Consider the following 18628-nt stretch of genomic DNA (forward strand, 5'->3'; position numbering starts at 1 on the left):
TGCCCAGGATCAAAAGCTGGAAATTCAGTTGAAGAGGATGTTTGAGGTCTCAGCTTTAAGTCTCTGAGCGGCAGTCTGTGGTAGACTGATGCAAAGAGCCTGTATACGCTGGATGCAGAAGTCTCAGGAGAAGGAGTCTACCTCGGCAGGCAATCCTAAGCGGGCAGCCTGGTTGGAGGCTGGGGTTGCATATGTGGTGAATGCGCTGTATGATTTGATCCGGACTTCGGCCAGAAGTATAGTCTTGGCAATAGCAACATGGAGACTTCTGTAGTTGCGGAATTGGTCAGTGGATGTATGGTCCAAGTTACAGCAGTGCCATCGTCCTTTTACAAGAAAACTACTGTTCAGGGAAGACTTGGAGCAGCTGATGAAGCATATGGGGGAGTCAAAGAAGAACAAGTTGGCTGGAGGATAAGAAGTGTGGCAAGAAGACTTTTCTGGCCCATGCCCATTTCTAGAATATGAGATTTCGCTCCATCAATAGTTCTTCGACGTCCTTGCAAAAGCAGGGATCAGGCTGGCAGCAGTCCTTACGAGGCTCCCATAGACCCCCAAGAGATAGTTCCGGTCAGGAGACTGGAGGGGGTAAATCTTTCCAATGAAGCTAGGGTGGTCCACACTCTTATGGAGGCTGTCAGACATGCTTTTACGAGAAGTGGACCAGGATCACTTCAGATCAATGGGTCCTAGAGGTGATAGAATATGACTCTGCTTTAGAATTTTCTTGTCCGATCAGGGAAGCCTTCATGGTATCCTATATCACGTCCTGCAACAAGTGAGAGGTGGTTCGGGATACATTGCATCACCTTCAAGGGTTAGACATGATCGTTCCAGTATCATCAGTGGAGCAGGGCCAAAGAAGATACTCAATCTACCTTGTGGTTTCCAAGAAGGAGGGAACTTTTTGCCCCATTCTGGATCTACAGAAGGTAAATGTGGTGCTGAGAGTTCCGTATTTCCATATGAAGACTTTATGGACTGTGATAGCGGCGGTCTGCAAGGGAAGTTTCTGGCATCTTTGGATTTGATGGAGGCCTATCTACACATCCCCATATGTGCAGAATATCAGAAATTTCTACGGTTCATAGTGCTAAATCCACATTTCCAGTTTCAAGCTCTTCCTTTTGGGCTATCGACAACTTCATGGACTTTCACGAAGGTGATGTCCTTAGTGGCAGCAGCTCTGAGAAAGGAGGGGATTCTCGTCCAACCTTTTCTAGATAACTAGCTCATCTGGGCGAAATCAGAGGAAGAATACTGTCAGTTGGTTTATTTATTTTATTTATTTATCGAGTTTTATATACTGTCGTTCGGTTTCGCCATCACAACGGTTTACAAAGTTTCGATGATTAACAGAGTTTCCAAAAGGTTTAACATAGAAAGTATCTTTTTATAAACTTAGTTTATGATTAGTCTTAACATGTTTCGGTTCTTTGTTATAATATTCTCTTGTAGGTTTGAAGGGTCTTGGAGATGTTGTAATCTCTGGGCTGGGTGGTGAACCTAGCAAAGAGTCACTTGGTCCCATCCCAGAGATTGGAATACCTGGGAGCTAGATCTGATACCTGTTTTGGCAAGGTGTTTTTTGTTTTGTTTTGTTTTTTACCTCGGAAAGGGTTTTGAAGTTGCAGGCGTAGGTGGTTTGGCTGCAGCACCTTGTGGTGCCCAATGCCTGGGATTATTTATAGGTTCTGGGTTCTATAGCACCTACGCTGGAATTGGTGCTATGGGCGTTTGTGCACATACATCCGCTTTAGAAGGTGCTTTTGTCCCATTGGAACCCGCTGTTGGAGAAGTTTCAACGCCCGTTACCGCTGCAGGGGGACTCCAGATCCAGTCTCTCGTGGTGGCTATCTTGTCGCATTTTGGAGAAAGGGGTGGATCTGGAGACTTTAGACTGGGTGATGGTGACCACCGATGCCAGCTTCGAAGGCTCCAGGTCTTTGGTCACAGTGGAAGTATCCTGGTCTTTCAGTCAGTTGGAAACAAGGGTGGTGTGCAGAGTGTTGTGTTATTTCCTCCCACAGGTCCACAACCGGACAGTGAGAGTTTTCTCAGACAAGGTGGTAATGGTGCTATATATCAATCATCAGGGCGGGACGAAGAGTCGCGTGGTGGCACAGGAGATGCAGGAAGTGTTTGCCTGGGCAGAGTGGTATCTGGTGGGGTTAGCCCCATCTCAAGTAGCTGGGGTGAACAATGTGCAGGCAGATTACTTCAGCAGGCAGCAGTTGGATCCTGGGGAATGGGAGTTATCTGTGGAGGCCTTGAACCTCATACGGGCCAGGTGGGGCAGTCCCCCAGCTGGATCTGATGGCATCACGAGGCAATGCCAAGGCGGTGTGGTTCTTCAGTTGCAGGTGAGAGGTCGGCTTGGAAGGGATTGATTCCCTAGTGGAACCTTGGCCGACGGAAATCCTGTTGTATGTGTTCCCACCATGGCCTTTCGTAAGTTGAGTGTTGCGACGCATAGAGAGACACCCAGGAAGGGTGGTGCTGGAGGGGCTGTGCCATACATGGTTTGCAGATCTGGTTCATCTCACTATAGACAGTCCATCAGATTGGCTCATCAGGGTTACTTCAGCAAGGGCCCATTTTCTCAGATTGGGCGGTTCACTTTTGTGTCGCGGCTTTGACTTTTAAGAGGAGAAGATTGCAGTTAAAAGGTTTCTCGGAGCCAGTTATTGCTACTTTTATGCAGGCTAGGAGGCCATCCACTTTGCTTGCCCATGTGCAAGTGCATAAAGTGTTTGAGTCCTGGTATTTGGAGGAAGGTCTGGAACCTTTCCGGGTGAACAATTCCGCAGATCTTAGCATTCTTACAACAGGGCTTAGCAAAGGGCCTGACCTACAACTCGCTCTGAGTGTAGGTGGCAGCTCTAGCATGTTTTCGAGGTAAGCTGTAGGGAAGGCCGTTGTCTTCCCATTTGGATATCTTATGTTTTATAAAGGGGGAAAAGCACTTGTTTCCACCGGTTTGTAAAATGTGTCCATCCTGGAGTCTTATTTTGGTCCTACGGATACTTTCTGAATCTCAGTTTGAGCCTTTGCAAACTGCGTCTTTGAAGGACCTCACACTGACGTTAGTTTTCCTGGTGATGATTTTTTCAACCAGGCGGATTTCGGAGCTTCAAGCTTTGTTGTGTAGAGATCCTTTTCTATGAATTATGGATGATGGGATTTCGTTGTGTACAGTTCCTTCTTTTTTACCGAAGGTTGTCTTCTCCTTTCATATCAGCCAGGTGGTTGAGCTTTCGGTGTTTTCGCATCAGTTGGCGGAGGCACCACATGCAAGAGAGCTTCGTTTATTAGATGTTTGGACTCTATGGCACTATCTTAACATAACTAACAGTTTTTGCACTCAGATCATCTGTCTTGTTCAGTGAAACAAAGAAAGGAAGTAAGGCATCTAAGGGCATGATTGCTCATTGGTTGAAGGAAACTATTTTTTCGGCTTATCTCTGTAAAGGTCAGAAGGTTCCAGAGGGGTTGTGCAGGCAGCCTTCTGGGGGAGTGTCAGCTGGTGTCGCAGCAGGAAATCTGAAATTGACAAGTACCTGACAATAAAGATCACTCTAATTAGTCTACAAAGACTGTCTTCTTGTGATATCTGAGAAACAGAAGGGGCCTTGCAGGCAGAAATAGAGATCCAGGGAGTCACAGCGACATGGTCATTACGTCACACTTTTACTAAACATTACCGATTAGATTTTGGGTGTGGGAGGAGGCAGCATTTGGGAAAAGTGTAGTACGAGCAGGCTTTTCAGGTTCCTGCCCAGTATAGGGGAGCTTGGGTACGCCCCACTTGTCTGGACTAATCTGGAGTATGAAAAGGAAAGGAAATGTGGTTCTTACCTGCTAATTTTCGCTCCTGGAATACCATAGATCAGTTCAGAAGCCTGGCCCCTTGTTTTTTAGAAAGATCATTATTGATTCAGTATGTATATAGTACAGAATGCTTTAGGTGGATATAGGTTGGTTCCATAGGACTGAAGGGTTTTCAGTTCCTATCCTAGATGTGAGGTCTCCCAGTTCAGGGGTTCCAACTGTTGGTTCTTTGCTTGCCCTGGAGTGAGGATTTGAGTTGAGTTTGACAATTTTCTATTTTGGCTTGGGTACAGGTTAATACTGAGGGACTGCAGGTGGCACTCTCTATTATGTAGCAGTGCCTGAAAAGTTTTTATTCTCTGCCTCCATCTGCTGGTAGCGATGCAAAACCCACTTGTCTGGGCTGATCTGTGATATTCCAGGAACAAAAAGTAGCAGATAAGAACCAATTTTCCTTTTATTTACAGTCCACACTTCAGTATAAAATATAAATACACAAATCCTAGCAATACCAATTGGAAAATGACAGATTTTAACTGCACTACTAGCAAAATAAAAATATCATATTTAATTATCAATTTTTTTTTTTAAAGGAAACGTGCTCTAAGATAAGATGCCAACTTTATTAATGTACATAGTTTATATGTAAATATTGTGGCTGCTCCATGTCCAGGTGAAACACTCTGGGTCCCCATGCTTTTTCCCAGGCAAGATGGACATTGTGACTCCCTGGATCTCTACTTCTGCCTGCAAGGCCCCTTCCATTTCTCAGATATCAGAAGAAGACAGTCTTTGTAGACTAATTAGATCTTTACTGTCAGGAACTTGTCAATTTTAAATGGGGTAGGCAGGCAAAGATCATGGAGGGGTGGGAAACTAGATGCTTGGAGGCCCCTCTAAAGGCTTTCAAAGAGAGGGGACAGCTGGGATTTGAAACTCCTCAATACCTTGGGGAAAGAGGGGGGGTCTCCAGTCAGGAAAAGAGGCATATGCATGCTCCTGTTAGTTTTGGGGGAGGAGGCTTTACGGCAAATACCAAAAGTACACATGGTAAAGAATGTGCAGAGATCTCAAAATGAAATCTTTGCAAATAAATTTACTTCTCTGACTCAGCCATGCCGGAGATGTATGCATGTTGTGAAACAGCGCATGTGCTTTTGCCTGCTGAGAGATGGACTCTTTTCAGGATCTTTTCCTTTAAAATTGCCCCCCCCCCCATGTTCTGCTTGAATGTACCTAGTTATACATAGTTTTTATATTATTATTATTATTTATTGTTATTTGAACCCAATGCACCTTATCATATATAGTTTGTAATTATACATAGTTTCTCCCAGGAGATTAGACGGGATTCAATTGTACTATATGTGGACTTATTGCCTTGTTCGCTGACCTTATTGATATATGTTTGTTCTTTCTGAATTGATTGTAAAGCCTGTTGCTAAATTATTGTTCATTGTAAACCGAGGTGATGTTTTGAAACGTGCCGCGGCATATAAAAAACCTTTAAATAAATAAATAAATAAATAAATAAATAAATGTGCATTTTAACTGGATGGTTATTAGTTGATGAAACCTGGATGCAGGCCTCTGTCCAGCACTCCCACTGACTACAGATCAGCAGCAAGTAGCAGTTTAGGGTTTCTTGCTAACAGATAATATAGCTTTTGGGTTTTATTTCTGTTCCCAGAATTGTATTTTGTTTTAATCTTCCTCCTTTCCCCTTCTCATCCCCATCATCCGTTTTAGGATGCTTATTGAAAATGTTGTTTCTAAAACAGGCTGAACAGATATTGGCTTGTGCTTTTCAAAGTACTGACATTTTCTTTTCTGATGTGGTTGCAGTGATCAGTCCTCCTCCAGTGGTGAGGTCTGTTACTTATAATGCCAGCCCCTCATCCCTGGAGCCTCCCAGCACTGGAAGAATGAGTCCTGCTAATAAGGTGTCATCGGGAATGGAGACCAACCTCGGTATGGTAATTCAGATGGGGAAACTTACATTAATGAGCTTGTTGACTTTGCCTGCCTTTAATTTCTATCATTCTTCCTGGTTGAAACAGGAGGGTAGGACTGTTTTGAAAATTACCTGACTCTCAGTGTGGGTAAATTTACGTGCGTAATTTGACCTGCATTGCCAAACGGCATTTCTAAGTGTGTGTTTTGGCCAATGGAGGGAAATAATGCATGTGGACATTTCCAGTGCCCACACCAAAAGAAGAGAAAAGTCTTTGCGGGAGAAGAGACGACTGAGGGGAGATATGATAGAGGTGTTTAAAATCATGAGAGGTCTAGAACGGGTAGATGTGAATCAGTTATTTACTCTTTCGGATAATAGAAAGACTAGGGGGCACTCCATGAAGTTAGCATGGGGCACATTAAAACTAATCGGAGAAAGTTCTTTTTTACTCAACGCACAATTAAACTCTGGAATTTGTTGCCAGAGGGATGTGGTTAGTGCAGTTAGTATAGCTGTGTTTAAAAAAGGATTGGATAAGTTCTTGGAGGAGAAGTCTATTACCTGCTATTAAGTTCACTAAGAGAATAGCCACTGCCATTAGCAATGGTAACATGGAATAGACTTAGTTTTTGGGTACTTGCCAGGTTCTTATGGCCTGGATTGGCCACTGTTGGAAACAGGATGCTGGGCTTGATGGACCCTTGGTCTGACCCAGTATGGCATTTTCTTATGTTCTTATGTTACTTTTTTCCTGGGACAGTACTGTGTAATTTTGCTTTGATTATTGGTAAAACTCTGAATGTGAAAAGTTTGCATGGTGTTTGGGCAATTTGATTATTGCCCCTGTATAACTTCAGAAGAAAGATGGCCACATTGGTAGTTTGTTTAATTTTTTTTTCCTTTTCCTTTTTTTTTTTTTTTTAACAGGATAAAGATATGAACAGGCATGATTTGGTTAGACTCTAGGGCAAAGTGTTGATCCAGGAACTTGAGAGAAAAATCATATTCGGAGTCAGGAAGGAATAATTTTTCCACTGTGCTTCAGGATTGGGGGCAGGGACTCTTATCTCTAGTGCAAATTCATTAAGGTCAATATTGAAAGGCTTTGTCCAGGAAACTTTTGGAGTTAGCCGGACAAAACCCGAGATTTAAATATTTCCCCTGCTTCCTAGCTCAGCTTTGTCTGGGCAGCTCATTACTCGCACAGAATTTACCTGCCTGAAAAGGGGCAGGGAAGGAGGCCTTCTGGGGGTGTGGTTACATTTTAGTCAGTGAGCTTTGATATTCTGTGCTCTCTAGCTAAAGTGGGCTGGGTAAGCCTGGCTGTAAAAAAAAATAGCTAACCTCAGATTACCCGGGTATAATCAACACAACCTTCGTTGGCGTTCAGGTAGGTCAATCCCAACAAGTGGGTTATACACCTCTGCCAGCAGATGGAGACAAAGTAAAAGCTGACATCACTGCTATATAGTCCCGCCCTTTCAGCCCGCCAGTATTCTCCATCTCCAGCAGATGGTGGACATGCATTTCCCTTTGGGGGATTGCCTGTGAGTAAAAAAGAGAAAAGAAAGAAGTTGGAAAGGAGATATCGGAAAAATGAGCTATGTAGCACCGCTTGCTTCCTAAGCTTATACTGTGTTGTCCCTCCCTCAGTAGAGTGCCTTCTAATTAGCGGTTACAGGCTGAGAGAGGCTCAGGTAAAAGTTTTCTTATTTAAACCCCCCCCCAAAAAAGACAGCAAAAGGAAGACAGCAGAAGGGTCTGGTTCCTCGGCGTTTGACTGTCCCATTCACGTCTCTGGGGAGTTCTGAGAGGTGAGGAGAGTGCAGGCTCGGTGGGATGAGCATCTGTTCGGCTAGGCCCTGCTTCCAGGCTTCTCCCATTTTGGTGCATGGTAAGCCGCAGGGTAGATTCAGACGCTTTTTGCCGTAGGCCATTAGCTGCGCATCCGTGTGGACATTCGTTCTCACCTGTGTGTTCAGTTTGGGCATTCTTCCTTCTGGACACACATCTTGTGCGTCCAGTTTAGGCATCGATACTGGGTGTCCACTTTGGACATTCAGTTGGATAAGTGGCCTAGGCACGTGGGCTTGGATGCATATTTTTTTGTGTGTCCATTTTGGGAGCGCTTATAGGCGTGGTTAAGCTAGGAGTGAGCCCTCATCAGTCTGTACACTTAACAGCATGGTGCCCATGGCAAAGAAACCTAAGCACATCAGGGCAATTCAACCGGAGCTTTTTTAAGCCTGAGTCAGATGCTGGAGGAGATTTGCCTCCTGATTTTTTTTTTCATAAGTACATAAGAATATAAGAAATTGCCATGCTGGGTCAGACCAAGGGTCCATCAAGCCCAGCATCCTGTTTCCAACAGAGGCCAAACCAGGCCACAAGAACCTGGCAAGTACCCAAATACCAAGAAGATCCCAAGCTACTAATGCCAGTAATAGCAGAGGCCATTCCCCAAGTCATCTTTATTATTAGCAGTTAATGGACTTCTCCTTCAAGAACTTATCCAAACCTTTTTTGAACCCAGCTACACTAACTGCACTAACCACATCCTCTGGCAACAAATTCCAGAGATTAATTGTGCATTGAATGAAAAAGAATTTTCTCCGATTAGTCTTAAACGTGCTATTTGCAAACTTCATGGAGTGCTCCCTGGTCCTTCTATTATCTGAAAGTCATGATTTTAAAGACATAAGAATATAAGAACATGCCATACTGGGTCAGACCAAGGGTCCATCAAGCCCAGCATCCTGTTTCCAACAGTGGCCAATCCAGGCCATAAGAACCTGGCAAGTACCCAAAAACTAAGTCTATCCCATGCTACTGTTGCTAATAATAGCAGTGGCTATTCTCTAAGTCAACTTAATTAATAGCAGGTAATGGACTTCTCCTCCAAGAACTTATCCAATCCTTTTTTAAACACAGCTACACTAACTACACTAACCACATCCTCTGGCAACAAATTCCAGAGTTTAATTGTGCGTTGAGTGAAAAAGAATTTTCTCCGATTAGTTTTAAATGTGCCACATGCTAACTTCAAGGAGTGCCCCCTAGTCTTTTTTTATCCGAAAGTGTAAATAACTGATTCACATTAACCCGTTCTAGACCTCTCATGATTTTAAACACCTCTATCAAATCCCCCCTCAGCCGTCTCTTTGCCAAGCTGAAAAGTCCTAACCTCTTTAGTCTTTCCTCATAGGGGGGCTGTTCCATTCCCTTTATCATTTTGGTTGCCCTTCTCTGCACTTTCTCTATCGCAACTATATCTTTGTTGAGATGCGGAGACCAGAATTGTACACAGATTCAAGGTGCGGTCTCACCATGGAGCGATACAGAGGCATTATGACATTTTCCGTTTTATACACCATTCCCTTTCTAATAATTCCCAACATTCTGTTTGCTTTTTTGACTGCTGCAGCACACTGAACCGATGATTTCAATGTGTTATCCACTAGGGATGTGAATCGTTTATCTGACGATTGAAAATATCGTCCGATATCAGGGGGTCCCCGATAGCGATAGGAAACCCCACGATTAATTTAGTGGGTTTTCTTATTGTTATTGGGGGGGGCGGGAAGAAAGGACACAATCTAAAAACACAACCTGACCCTTTAAAATGAGTTTGTTAGTATCCCCCCACCCTCCGGACCCCCCCCCCCCCAAAATTTTTTTTAAATACCTGGTGGTCCAGCGGGGGTCCCGGGAGCATTCTCCCACGCTCGGGCTGTCGGCTGCCACTAATCAAAATGGCGCCGATGGCCCTTTGCTCTTACCATGTGACAGGGGCTATCGGTGCCATTGGTCGGCCCCTGTCACATGGTAGGTGCACTGGATGGCGCCGGCCGTCCATTGCTCCTACCATGTGACGGGGACCGGCCAATGGCATGGATACCCTGTCACATGCTAAGGGCAAAGGACCATCGGCGCCATTTTGTTTACTGGCAGCCGACGGCCCGAGCGCAGGAGACTGCTCCTGGGACCCCCGCTGGACCACCAGGTATTTAAAAATTTTTGGTGGGGGTCCGGAGGGTGGGGGGATACTAACAAACTCATTTTAAAGAGTCGGCTGTATTTTTTGGTTATCGGCTCGGGCGCAGCCGGTAAAAAAAAAAAAAACTTGATTGGACTGCAAGATAAAAATTTCACGATGTGAATCCGAACCGATACCGGTACCGATTCACATCTCTGTTATCCACTATGACGCCTAGATCTCTTTCTTGGGTGGTAGTTCCTAATATGGAACCTAACATTGTGTAATTATAGCATGGGTTATTTTTCCCTATATGCATCACCTTACACTTATCCACATTAAACTTCATCTGCCATTTAGATGCCCAATTTTCCAGTCTCAGAAGGTCTTCCTGCAATTTATCACAATCTGCTTGTGATTTAACTACTCTGAACAATTTTGTATCATCTGCAAATTTGATTACCTCACTTGTCGTATTTCTTTCCAGATCATTTATAAATATATTGAAAAGTACAGGTCCCAATACAGATCCCTGAGGCACTCTACTGCTCACTCCCTTCTACTGAGAAAATTGTCCATTTAATCCTACTCTTTGTTTCCTGTCTTTTAGCCAGTTTGTAAGCCACGAAAGGACATCGCCACCTATCCCATGACTTTTTACTTTTCCTAGAAGCCTCTCATGAGGAACTTTGTCAAACGCCTTCTGAAAATCCAAATATACTACATCTACTGGTTCACCTTTATCTACATGTTTATTAACTCCTTCAAAAAAGTGAAGCAGATTTGTGAGGCAAGACTTGCTTTGGGTAAAGCCATGCTGACTTTGTTCCATTAAACCATGTCTTTCTATATGTTCTGTGATTTTGATATTTAGAATACTTTCCACTATTTTTCCTGGCACTGTAGTCAGGCTAACCGATCTGTAGTTTCCTGGATCACCTCTGGAGCCCTTTTTAAATATTGAGTTTACATTAGCCACGCTCCTGTCTTCAAGTACAATGGATGATTTTAATGATAGATTACAAATTTTTACTAATAGGTCTGAAATTTCATTTTTTAGTTCCTTCATCAACTTGGGGTATATACCATCCGGTCCAGGTGATTTACCACTCTTCAGTTTGTCAGTCAGGCCTACCACATCTTCTAGGTTCACAGTGATTTGGTTCAGTCCATCTGAATCATCACCCATGAAAACCTTCTCCAATACAGGTATCTCCCCAACATCCTCTTCAGTAAACACTGAAGCAAAAAAATAATTTAATCTTTCCACGATGACCTTATCTTCTCTAATTGCCCCTTTAACCCCTCGATCATCTAACGTCCAACTGACTCCCCCACAGGCTTTCTGCTTTGGATATATTTTAAAAAGTTTTTACTGTGAGTTTTTGCCTCTACGGCCAACTTCTTTTCAAATTCTCTCTTAGCCTGTCTTATCAATGTCTTACATTTAACTTGCCAACGCTTATGCATTATCCTATTTTCTTCTGTTGGATGCTTCTTCCAATTTTTGAATGAAGATCTTTTGGCTAAAATAGCTTTTTTCACCTCCCCTTTTAACCATGCCGGTAATCGTTTTGCCTTCTTTCCACCTTTCTCAGTGTGTGGAATACATCTGGACTGTGCTTCTAGGATGGTATTTTTTAACAATGACCATGCCTCTTGCACACTTTTTACCTTTGTAGCTGCTCCTTTCAGTTTTTTTCTAACAATTTTTCTCATTTTATCAAAGTTTCGCTTTTGAAAGTTTAGCACGAGAGCCGTGGATTTGCTTACTGTCCCCCTTCCAATCATTAATTCAAATTTGATCATATTATGATCACTATTGCCAAGTGGCCCACCACCGTTACCTCTCTCACCAAATCCTGTGCGCCACTCAGAATTAGATCTAAAATTGCTCCCTCTCTTGTCGGTTCCTGAACCAATTGCTCCATAAAGCTATCATTTATTCCATCCAGGAACTTTATCTCTCTAGCATGTCCCGATGATACATTTACCCAGTCAATATTGGGGTAATTGAAATCTGAAAATAACGGTGCAGGGACAATTCTTGAATTCCACAACTTCTGATATTTATTATATTTGAAAGTTCAAAAGTTCAAAAGATGAAAATAGGCAACTCCACAGATCCAACACATACATTTATATAGCGTCCCCCGACACGGTCCCGTGTTTCGCGGTGGCTGCATCGGGAGGGACCACAAACCTTTTTAAAGAATCTGTAAATAAAGGATACAAGAGGTGGAATATACAAATGCGCTACTAGACATAGACCATTCAAACTAAGGTACATACCATATTCCAGCTGTCATGGAGCACGAGCGCCCTCAACCTGACAGACATTTAAAGCACAAATTTGGCGCGAAACCAAGATACCTCGCGAGATCCTCCAACCAATCACAGAGACCCATCAGCTGAATAAGTGCCACTCGATTTCCTTGTTGAGACCACCCGGGCTAACTGTATCCAAAATGTAAATCCATCTTTGCTCTCTTCTTCCAAGCACCTCGGAGAAATCACCTCCCCGTAACGGGGGGGAGACCACCTCAAGTACAAAGAAAGAGAGATCAGAGATGGAATGATCCAACTGAGACTTTGTACTTGAGGTGGTCTCCCCCCCATTACGGGGAGGTGATTTCTCCGAGGTGCTTGGAAGAAGAGAGCAAAGATGGATTTACATTTTGGATACAGTTAGCCTGGGTGGCCTCAACAAGGAAATCGAGTGGCACTTATTCAGCTGATGGGTGCTCTGTGATTGGTTGGAGGATCTCGCGAGGTATCTTGGTTTCGCGCCAAATTTGTGCTTTAAATGTCTGTCAGGTTGAGGGCGCTCGTGCTCCGTGACAGCTGGAATATGGTATGTACCTTAGTTTGAATGGTCTATGTCTAGTAGCGCATTTGTATATTCCACCTCTTGTATCCTTTATTTACAGATTCTTTAAAAAGGTTTGTGGTCCCTCCCGATGCAGCCACCGCGAAACACGGGACCGTGTCTGGGGATGCTATATAAATGTATGTGTTGGATCTGTGGAGTTGCCTATTTTCATCTTTTGAACTTTTGAACTTTCAAATATAATAAATATCAGAAGTTGTGGAATTCAAGAATTGTCCCTGCACCGTTATTTTCTGGTTACTTGCTGATGTGCAAGGTTTGCTTCGCTATTATTGTGGTAATTGAAATCTCCCATTATTACTACACTACCAATTTGGTTAGCTTCTCTAATTTCTCCTAGTATTTCATTGTCCGTCTCATCATCTTGACCAGGTGGACGGTAGTATACTCCTATCACTATAGTCTTCCCCAACACACAAGGGATTTCTACCCATAAAGATTCGATTGTGCATTTAGTCTCAAGCAGGATGTTAATCTTGTTGGACTCTATGCCATCCCGGACATACACTGCCACACCGCCTCCAGGGTTCTCATCTCTGTCATTGTGATATAATTTGTACCCTAGTATAGCACTATCCCATTGGTTATCCTCCTTCCACCATGTCTCTGAGATGCCAATTAAGTCTATGTCATCATTCACTGCTATACATACTAATTCTCCCATCTTGCTTCTTAGACTTCTGGCATTAGCATACAAACATTTCAAAGTTTGTTTTTTTATTTGTATTTTCATTCTGCTTTTTAATTGATAGGGATAAGTTAGAATTTTTTTTAGCTCAGATGAGTTTTTAGTTACAGGCACTTGGACTACTTTTCTTATTATTGGAACCTCACTGTTGGGATGCCCTAATTCTAATGCATCATTAGTATCCTTTGAAGATACCTCCCTCCGAACCATGCACTGCTGAGCGACTGTCGGCTTTCCCCTTTGTTCTAGTTTAAAAGCTGCTCTATCTCCTTTTTAAAGGTTAGCGCCAGCAGTCTGGTTCCACCTTGGTTAAGGTGGAGCCCATCCCTTCGGAAGAGACTCCCCCTTCCCCAAAAGGTTCCCCAGTTCCTAACAAAACTGAATCCCTCTTCCTTGCACCACCGTCTCATCCACGCATTGAGACTCCGGAGCTCTGCCTGCCTCTGGTGACCTGCGTGTGGAACAGGGAGCATTTCAGAGAATGCTACCCTGGAGGTTCTGGATTTAAGAGCTACCTAAGAGCTAAATTTGGCTTCCAGATCCTCCCTCCCACATTTTCCTATGTCGTTGGTGCCCACGTGTACCACGACAGCTGGCTCCTCCCCAGCACTGTCTAAAATCCTATCTAGGTGACGTGTGAGGTCTGCCACCTTCACACCAGGTAGGCATATTACCAGATGATCCTCAGGCCCACCAGCCACCCAGCTGTCTACATTCCTAATAATCGAATCTCCAACTATGACCTCTGACCTAACCCTTCCCTCCTGGGCAGTAGCTCTGGGAGATCCATCCTTTGTGCAAAAGGACAATGGACCACCTGGAGAGCAGGTCCTTGCTGCAGGATCCTTTCCTGCTGCACCAGGTTGATGCTGTCTGATCATGAGACCTTCTTCCTCCTAGGCAGCACCAGGGCTGCCAGTCTGAAGTTGGGACTTGGCTACTATATCCCTGAAGGTTTCATCTATATACCTCTCTGTCTGCCTCAGCTCCTCCAGGTCTGCCACTCTAGCCTCCAGAGATCAGACTCGTTTTCTGAGAGACAGGAGCTCTTTGCATTGCATGCACAATTTCTCACCGGCGGGTAAAATATCATACATGGGACACTCGATGCAAAAGACTGGGAAGCGCCCCCCTTTTGCTGCTGGACTGCTGCCTTCATCTCAAATTTGTTCAGTTCCTACTTACGTTTTAGGTTGCTATGGGAGTAGGAATGTGTCTAATTAATGTCCTTTAAATGTATTAGTGAATTCACTATATGTCTAGTAGTGGCCTACAGGGGAATGTTTTTTTTTTAAAGTGGCACCTGCCTATAAATTAAAGGATGAACTAGGGGTAGGGGGATTGGGAAATACAACAGTCTAACTTCTGTTAGTCAGCCAGAGTGACTCACTGCTCTCTTGATTAACAAATGTTGGTACCTAATCAAACCAAATCACACTACCTCAACACCTTTCCAAGGTTAGTAACTGAACTGAACTTTTCAACCTTTTTACTTAGGTATACACTGCTCCTAGCTTATTTCTAGCTTCTGGCTACTTTTTTCTTTTTGTTTTTAATTTAGAAACACTCTAACTTCTGCTTACTAGCTGCCTTACAGACTATTAAAAATAAACACACTACTTCTTACTAGCTGCCTTACTGACTGACTATTTAAAAATACAAACAGTCTAACTTCTGTTTATTCCTCGCCTTACTGACTATTAAAAGCACAAACACACTAAATAATATTCTCAAATAGTTAACTTTGCCCCAATACTTTTAAAAAAGACAATGTCCCAAGCAAAAACTTACTGATTCCTTTCATCCACCAGCAAGATGATCCTCTTCTCTCAGTGCTCCCACTGGATTGTGGGTTACTGAGCTCTTCTCTTGCAATATATAATGTGCTTCTAAGGTAAAAGTGCAAAACAATCCCTTTGGAGATTTACACTACAGTTAGTTGTCCTGAGTGACTCACTGCTGTTCCGATTAACAAATAATGGTACCTAATCAAATCAAACACACAACCTTAACACTTCAGTTAGTCAGCCAGAGTGACTCACTGCTCTCTTGATTAACAAATGTTGGTACCTAATCAACCCAAATCACACTACCTCAACACCTTTCCAAGCTGAGTAACTGAACTGAACTGAACTTTTCAACCTTTTTACTTAGGTGTACACTGTGCTGTCTGCCCTGAAATGCCTTTGAATCACCCCGACTTATTCAGCTACATTTTTAGCCTGATAAAAAGATAGCTGGCAAAGTCAGGGCTGTCAGACTGGCGAGAGTATAAAGCCTATGGCTTGTCTGGGTCAGTCCATTTCTTAGCCAGACAAGCCATTTTCATTATTGAAAAAGTGTAGCAAACTGTGTGGTATGTTTGCTTTTTATCTAGCCAAAAGAAAGGACGCATGGAGATTGCACAGTTACATCTCTGCACATACATTGCTTCCGCTTCAGTGCAAGCATAAAGTTACCCATGCTACATTCACCAGCGGGATTTTTAAAGGGAAACTGCGAGGAGTGAACTTATAGTCCTGCAGAACATGGCACCCATGGGGAGGCTCATCATTGCCCTCCCTATGCTTTGACATTAAAATGATAAATATTTTCCAAACAGTAGTGAAATGCTGCAAGCCATGTAAGTGTATATTATGAAATTATGTGTATGTATATTTGTTGTGGAGTCTTTCTTTAATTTACTACATTCCACTGAAACCTACAAAATCTTGTAGTTCGGGAATTTTTTATTTTATTTTTTTTTTTAACAATTTCATATTTTCGAATGTCATGATAGCACAAAAGTGAAAAAGTATGTGTTTTATGGGATATTGTTGCCTTTCCACCATCTTTGCTAGAATGTGCTGCTGTGATATAGTAACATAGTAAATGACGGCAGATAAAAGACTAAAATGGCCCAGCCATTTCTCCGTTGAGATTTCTCCACTTTGGGTAGATGCATATACAAACTCCATATGCAACCCAACACCAACACCACACCTCCTCCCCATCACCTCTATTCTTTTACCTGATCTCTCAAACTCCACCATCACTACCGTTTAGTTCTGTGCCACGCATACCCAGAATCGCCATAGTGATGGCCTTTACCACAGTTGCTTGCCAGCAGGGTCGGCGCGTCCATTAGGCAAACTTCGGCAGTCGCCTAGGGTGCCGAGCCGTAGGGGGTGCTGAAGAGCAGCCATGTGGTGCCGCAAACGGGGCATGTCCCGCTTGCGGCAAAGAGAAATAGAGACTGTGTACTTCTCAGGGCTTCTCGCGGGCCTGAGAAGTACACAGTCAGCGCCGAAACAGGTGGAGAGGGGCCACGACCGGGGGAGGGGGGCAGTGCAAGGGTTGCCTAGGGCGCCCAATACCCTTGCACCAGCCCTGCTTGCAGGTCACTCCAGGTCCTGCCATACCCAACCCTGACTCCCACAAGACCAACACCCGGGTCCCCCTTCCATGTCCTTCTGAAGTTTGGAATAATCCTCACAGTCACCAATCTTAGTGAGGTTGTTGTAAAACATCTGGCCGCCTCATGCTTTTGGAAGTTTCGGATTTAACCATGGTCCCTCCATTCAAGTCTCCTCAGCCTTACTGGAAACGTAATTCTGTTGTACCACTGCTATTTAGAGTTGTATCTGTTCCCCCATGCAAGTTACCCCAATGCTTTTTTGGAGTCCCAATATAATCATACCACTGTTGTTTTGGGCTGTAGCTGCTGCCCCATGCAGGTTACCCCAGTGCTTCATTAACATTTGTATTATTGTAGTATCTTTTCACAGAGTAGTGTGGACAATTGATATATTTACACAACATTCCTCAGAGAGCCTTCAAATGCAAGTTTTTTTTTTTTTAATTCTTTATTTATTACTTTTCTAATACAATTGTATCACAAAAACTTATGCAGGTAACATGTTACATTACATTTGAATGAAATTAGTTCACAAGAAATTTAACAGTATCAAAGCAAATAATTCTAATGTTGTAACCAAATCTCATTTTAAATCAGGATTCGAGAGGGGGATCACTTTCAAGGAGAAAAAAGAAAAGGTTAATTAAAAGGACTTAACCTGAAAGGGGAGCTATCTACCTTATTCCCCTGGATCTACAGTTCCCTCTGAGGGGGAAAATGAATCCAAATAAAGTTTCAGTTGCTCTGGGGAAAAGAAAATAAATGTATCTGCTTTTTTAATTATGCATTTACAGGGGTATCTTAAGAGAAAAGTAGCCCCCAGAGATATCACAGCCTGTCGCATCGACAGAAACCCTTTCCGTCTTTCTTGGGTTATTTTTGAAATGTCCGGAAACATACGGACCTTACTTCCATGAAACACAATATTTAAATTTTTAAAGTAGGAAATCATTAATCTACTAACATCCTGTTCAAGTATCAAGGATACTAAAAGAGTGGAAAAATCAATAATTTCAATAGCAGACGATTCTAGGAAGTTAGTTAGATTTTGTAAGTCCAAAGATGGTGCCACTTGTTGATTTGAAGGGTTTCTTGCTGGGAGGAAATAAACCTTATTAATCAAAGGAAACTGTGCTTCAGGCAATTGAAGAACTTCTGAGAAGTATCTTTTCAAAGTAACTATAGGCATTTCCCCCATAACTCTCTGAAAGTTAATTAATCTTAAATTTAAACGGCGGTTCCAGTTCTCCAACAACTCCAGCCTTCGGGAGAGAGCAGCTCTGTCATGAATAGTTGCAATATTAAATTCTTTAATATGTGAGATCTCAGTTTCTACTTTCCCAACTGATGATTGCAGTAAAGAAAGGGAATTCTCTTGATTTGAAATTTTAGAGTTAACTTGTGAAGCAAATAAATCCAGTTTTGCATTACAATCCCGTACTGCTAGAGTTAACCCCGCTGAGAGTTCCCATAGATTTTCCAGGGTTACGACCGCTGGTCTTACCAGAGGTTCAGGTCTGGCCTCCGATGTTGTAGGGGTCGCTCCGGAGATTAAAGATGGTGTTGGTGGTTCAGCGGGGGCTGAAACTCCTTCCCTCGCCGACCTGTCTCCGTTTCCTGGTTCTCCTTCGGTGCTTACCAGCACTTCTCCCAGCAACTCAGTCGCAGTGACCTCATCAGTCCGCGACGGTTGCTGTGCGTCCGGGGTCGAAGTTCCTCTGGTAGCCGGTGGACGCGTCTCGGGGGGACTGAGGAAAACCTCGGTCCCAGGTGAATTCGCCTCTCCTCTAGGCGCGTTCACAACAGGACTCACCCCCTCGAATTGTTGAGCTCCCTGGGCGAGGAAGGTTGTAATCAGGGCTTGCTCCGAAAGTTGGGTAGGTATAGAG

The 18628-nt window shown here is 43.4% G+C and overlaps 1 protein-coding gene across 5 annotated transcripts in view; it reads left to right on the forward strand.

The window, feature by feature from the left end:
• KAT2B (lysine acetyltransferase 2B) overlaps nucleotides 1-18628 on the forward strand; it is a 328579-nt gene that overhangs the window by 194202 nt on the left and 115749 nt on the right. For all 5 annotated transcript variants that reach the window (XM_029589280.1, XM_029589282.1, XM_029589284.1 and 2 more), the window contains exon 8: nucleotides 5677-5802. In XM_029589280.1, the coding sequence (XP_029445140.1) occupies nucleotides 5677-5802 (126 nt within the window). The remainder of the gene's footprint in view (nucleotides 1-5676; nucleotides 5803-18628) is intronic.

The sequence above is a fragment of the Rhinatrema bivittatum genome, chromosome 2 (genome assembly GCF_901001135.1).
Source record: "Rhinatrema bivittatum chromosome 2, aRhiBiv1.1, whole genome shotgun sequence".
Taxonomy (NCBI): Eukaryota; Metazoa; Chordata; class Amphibia; order Gymnophiona; family Rhinatrematidae; genus Rhinatrema; species Rhinatrema bivittatum.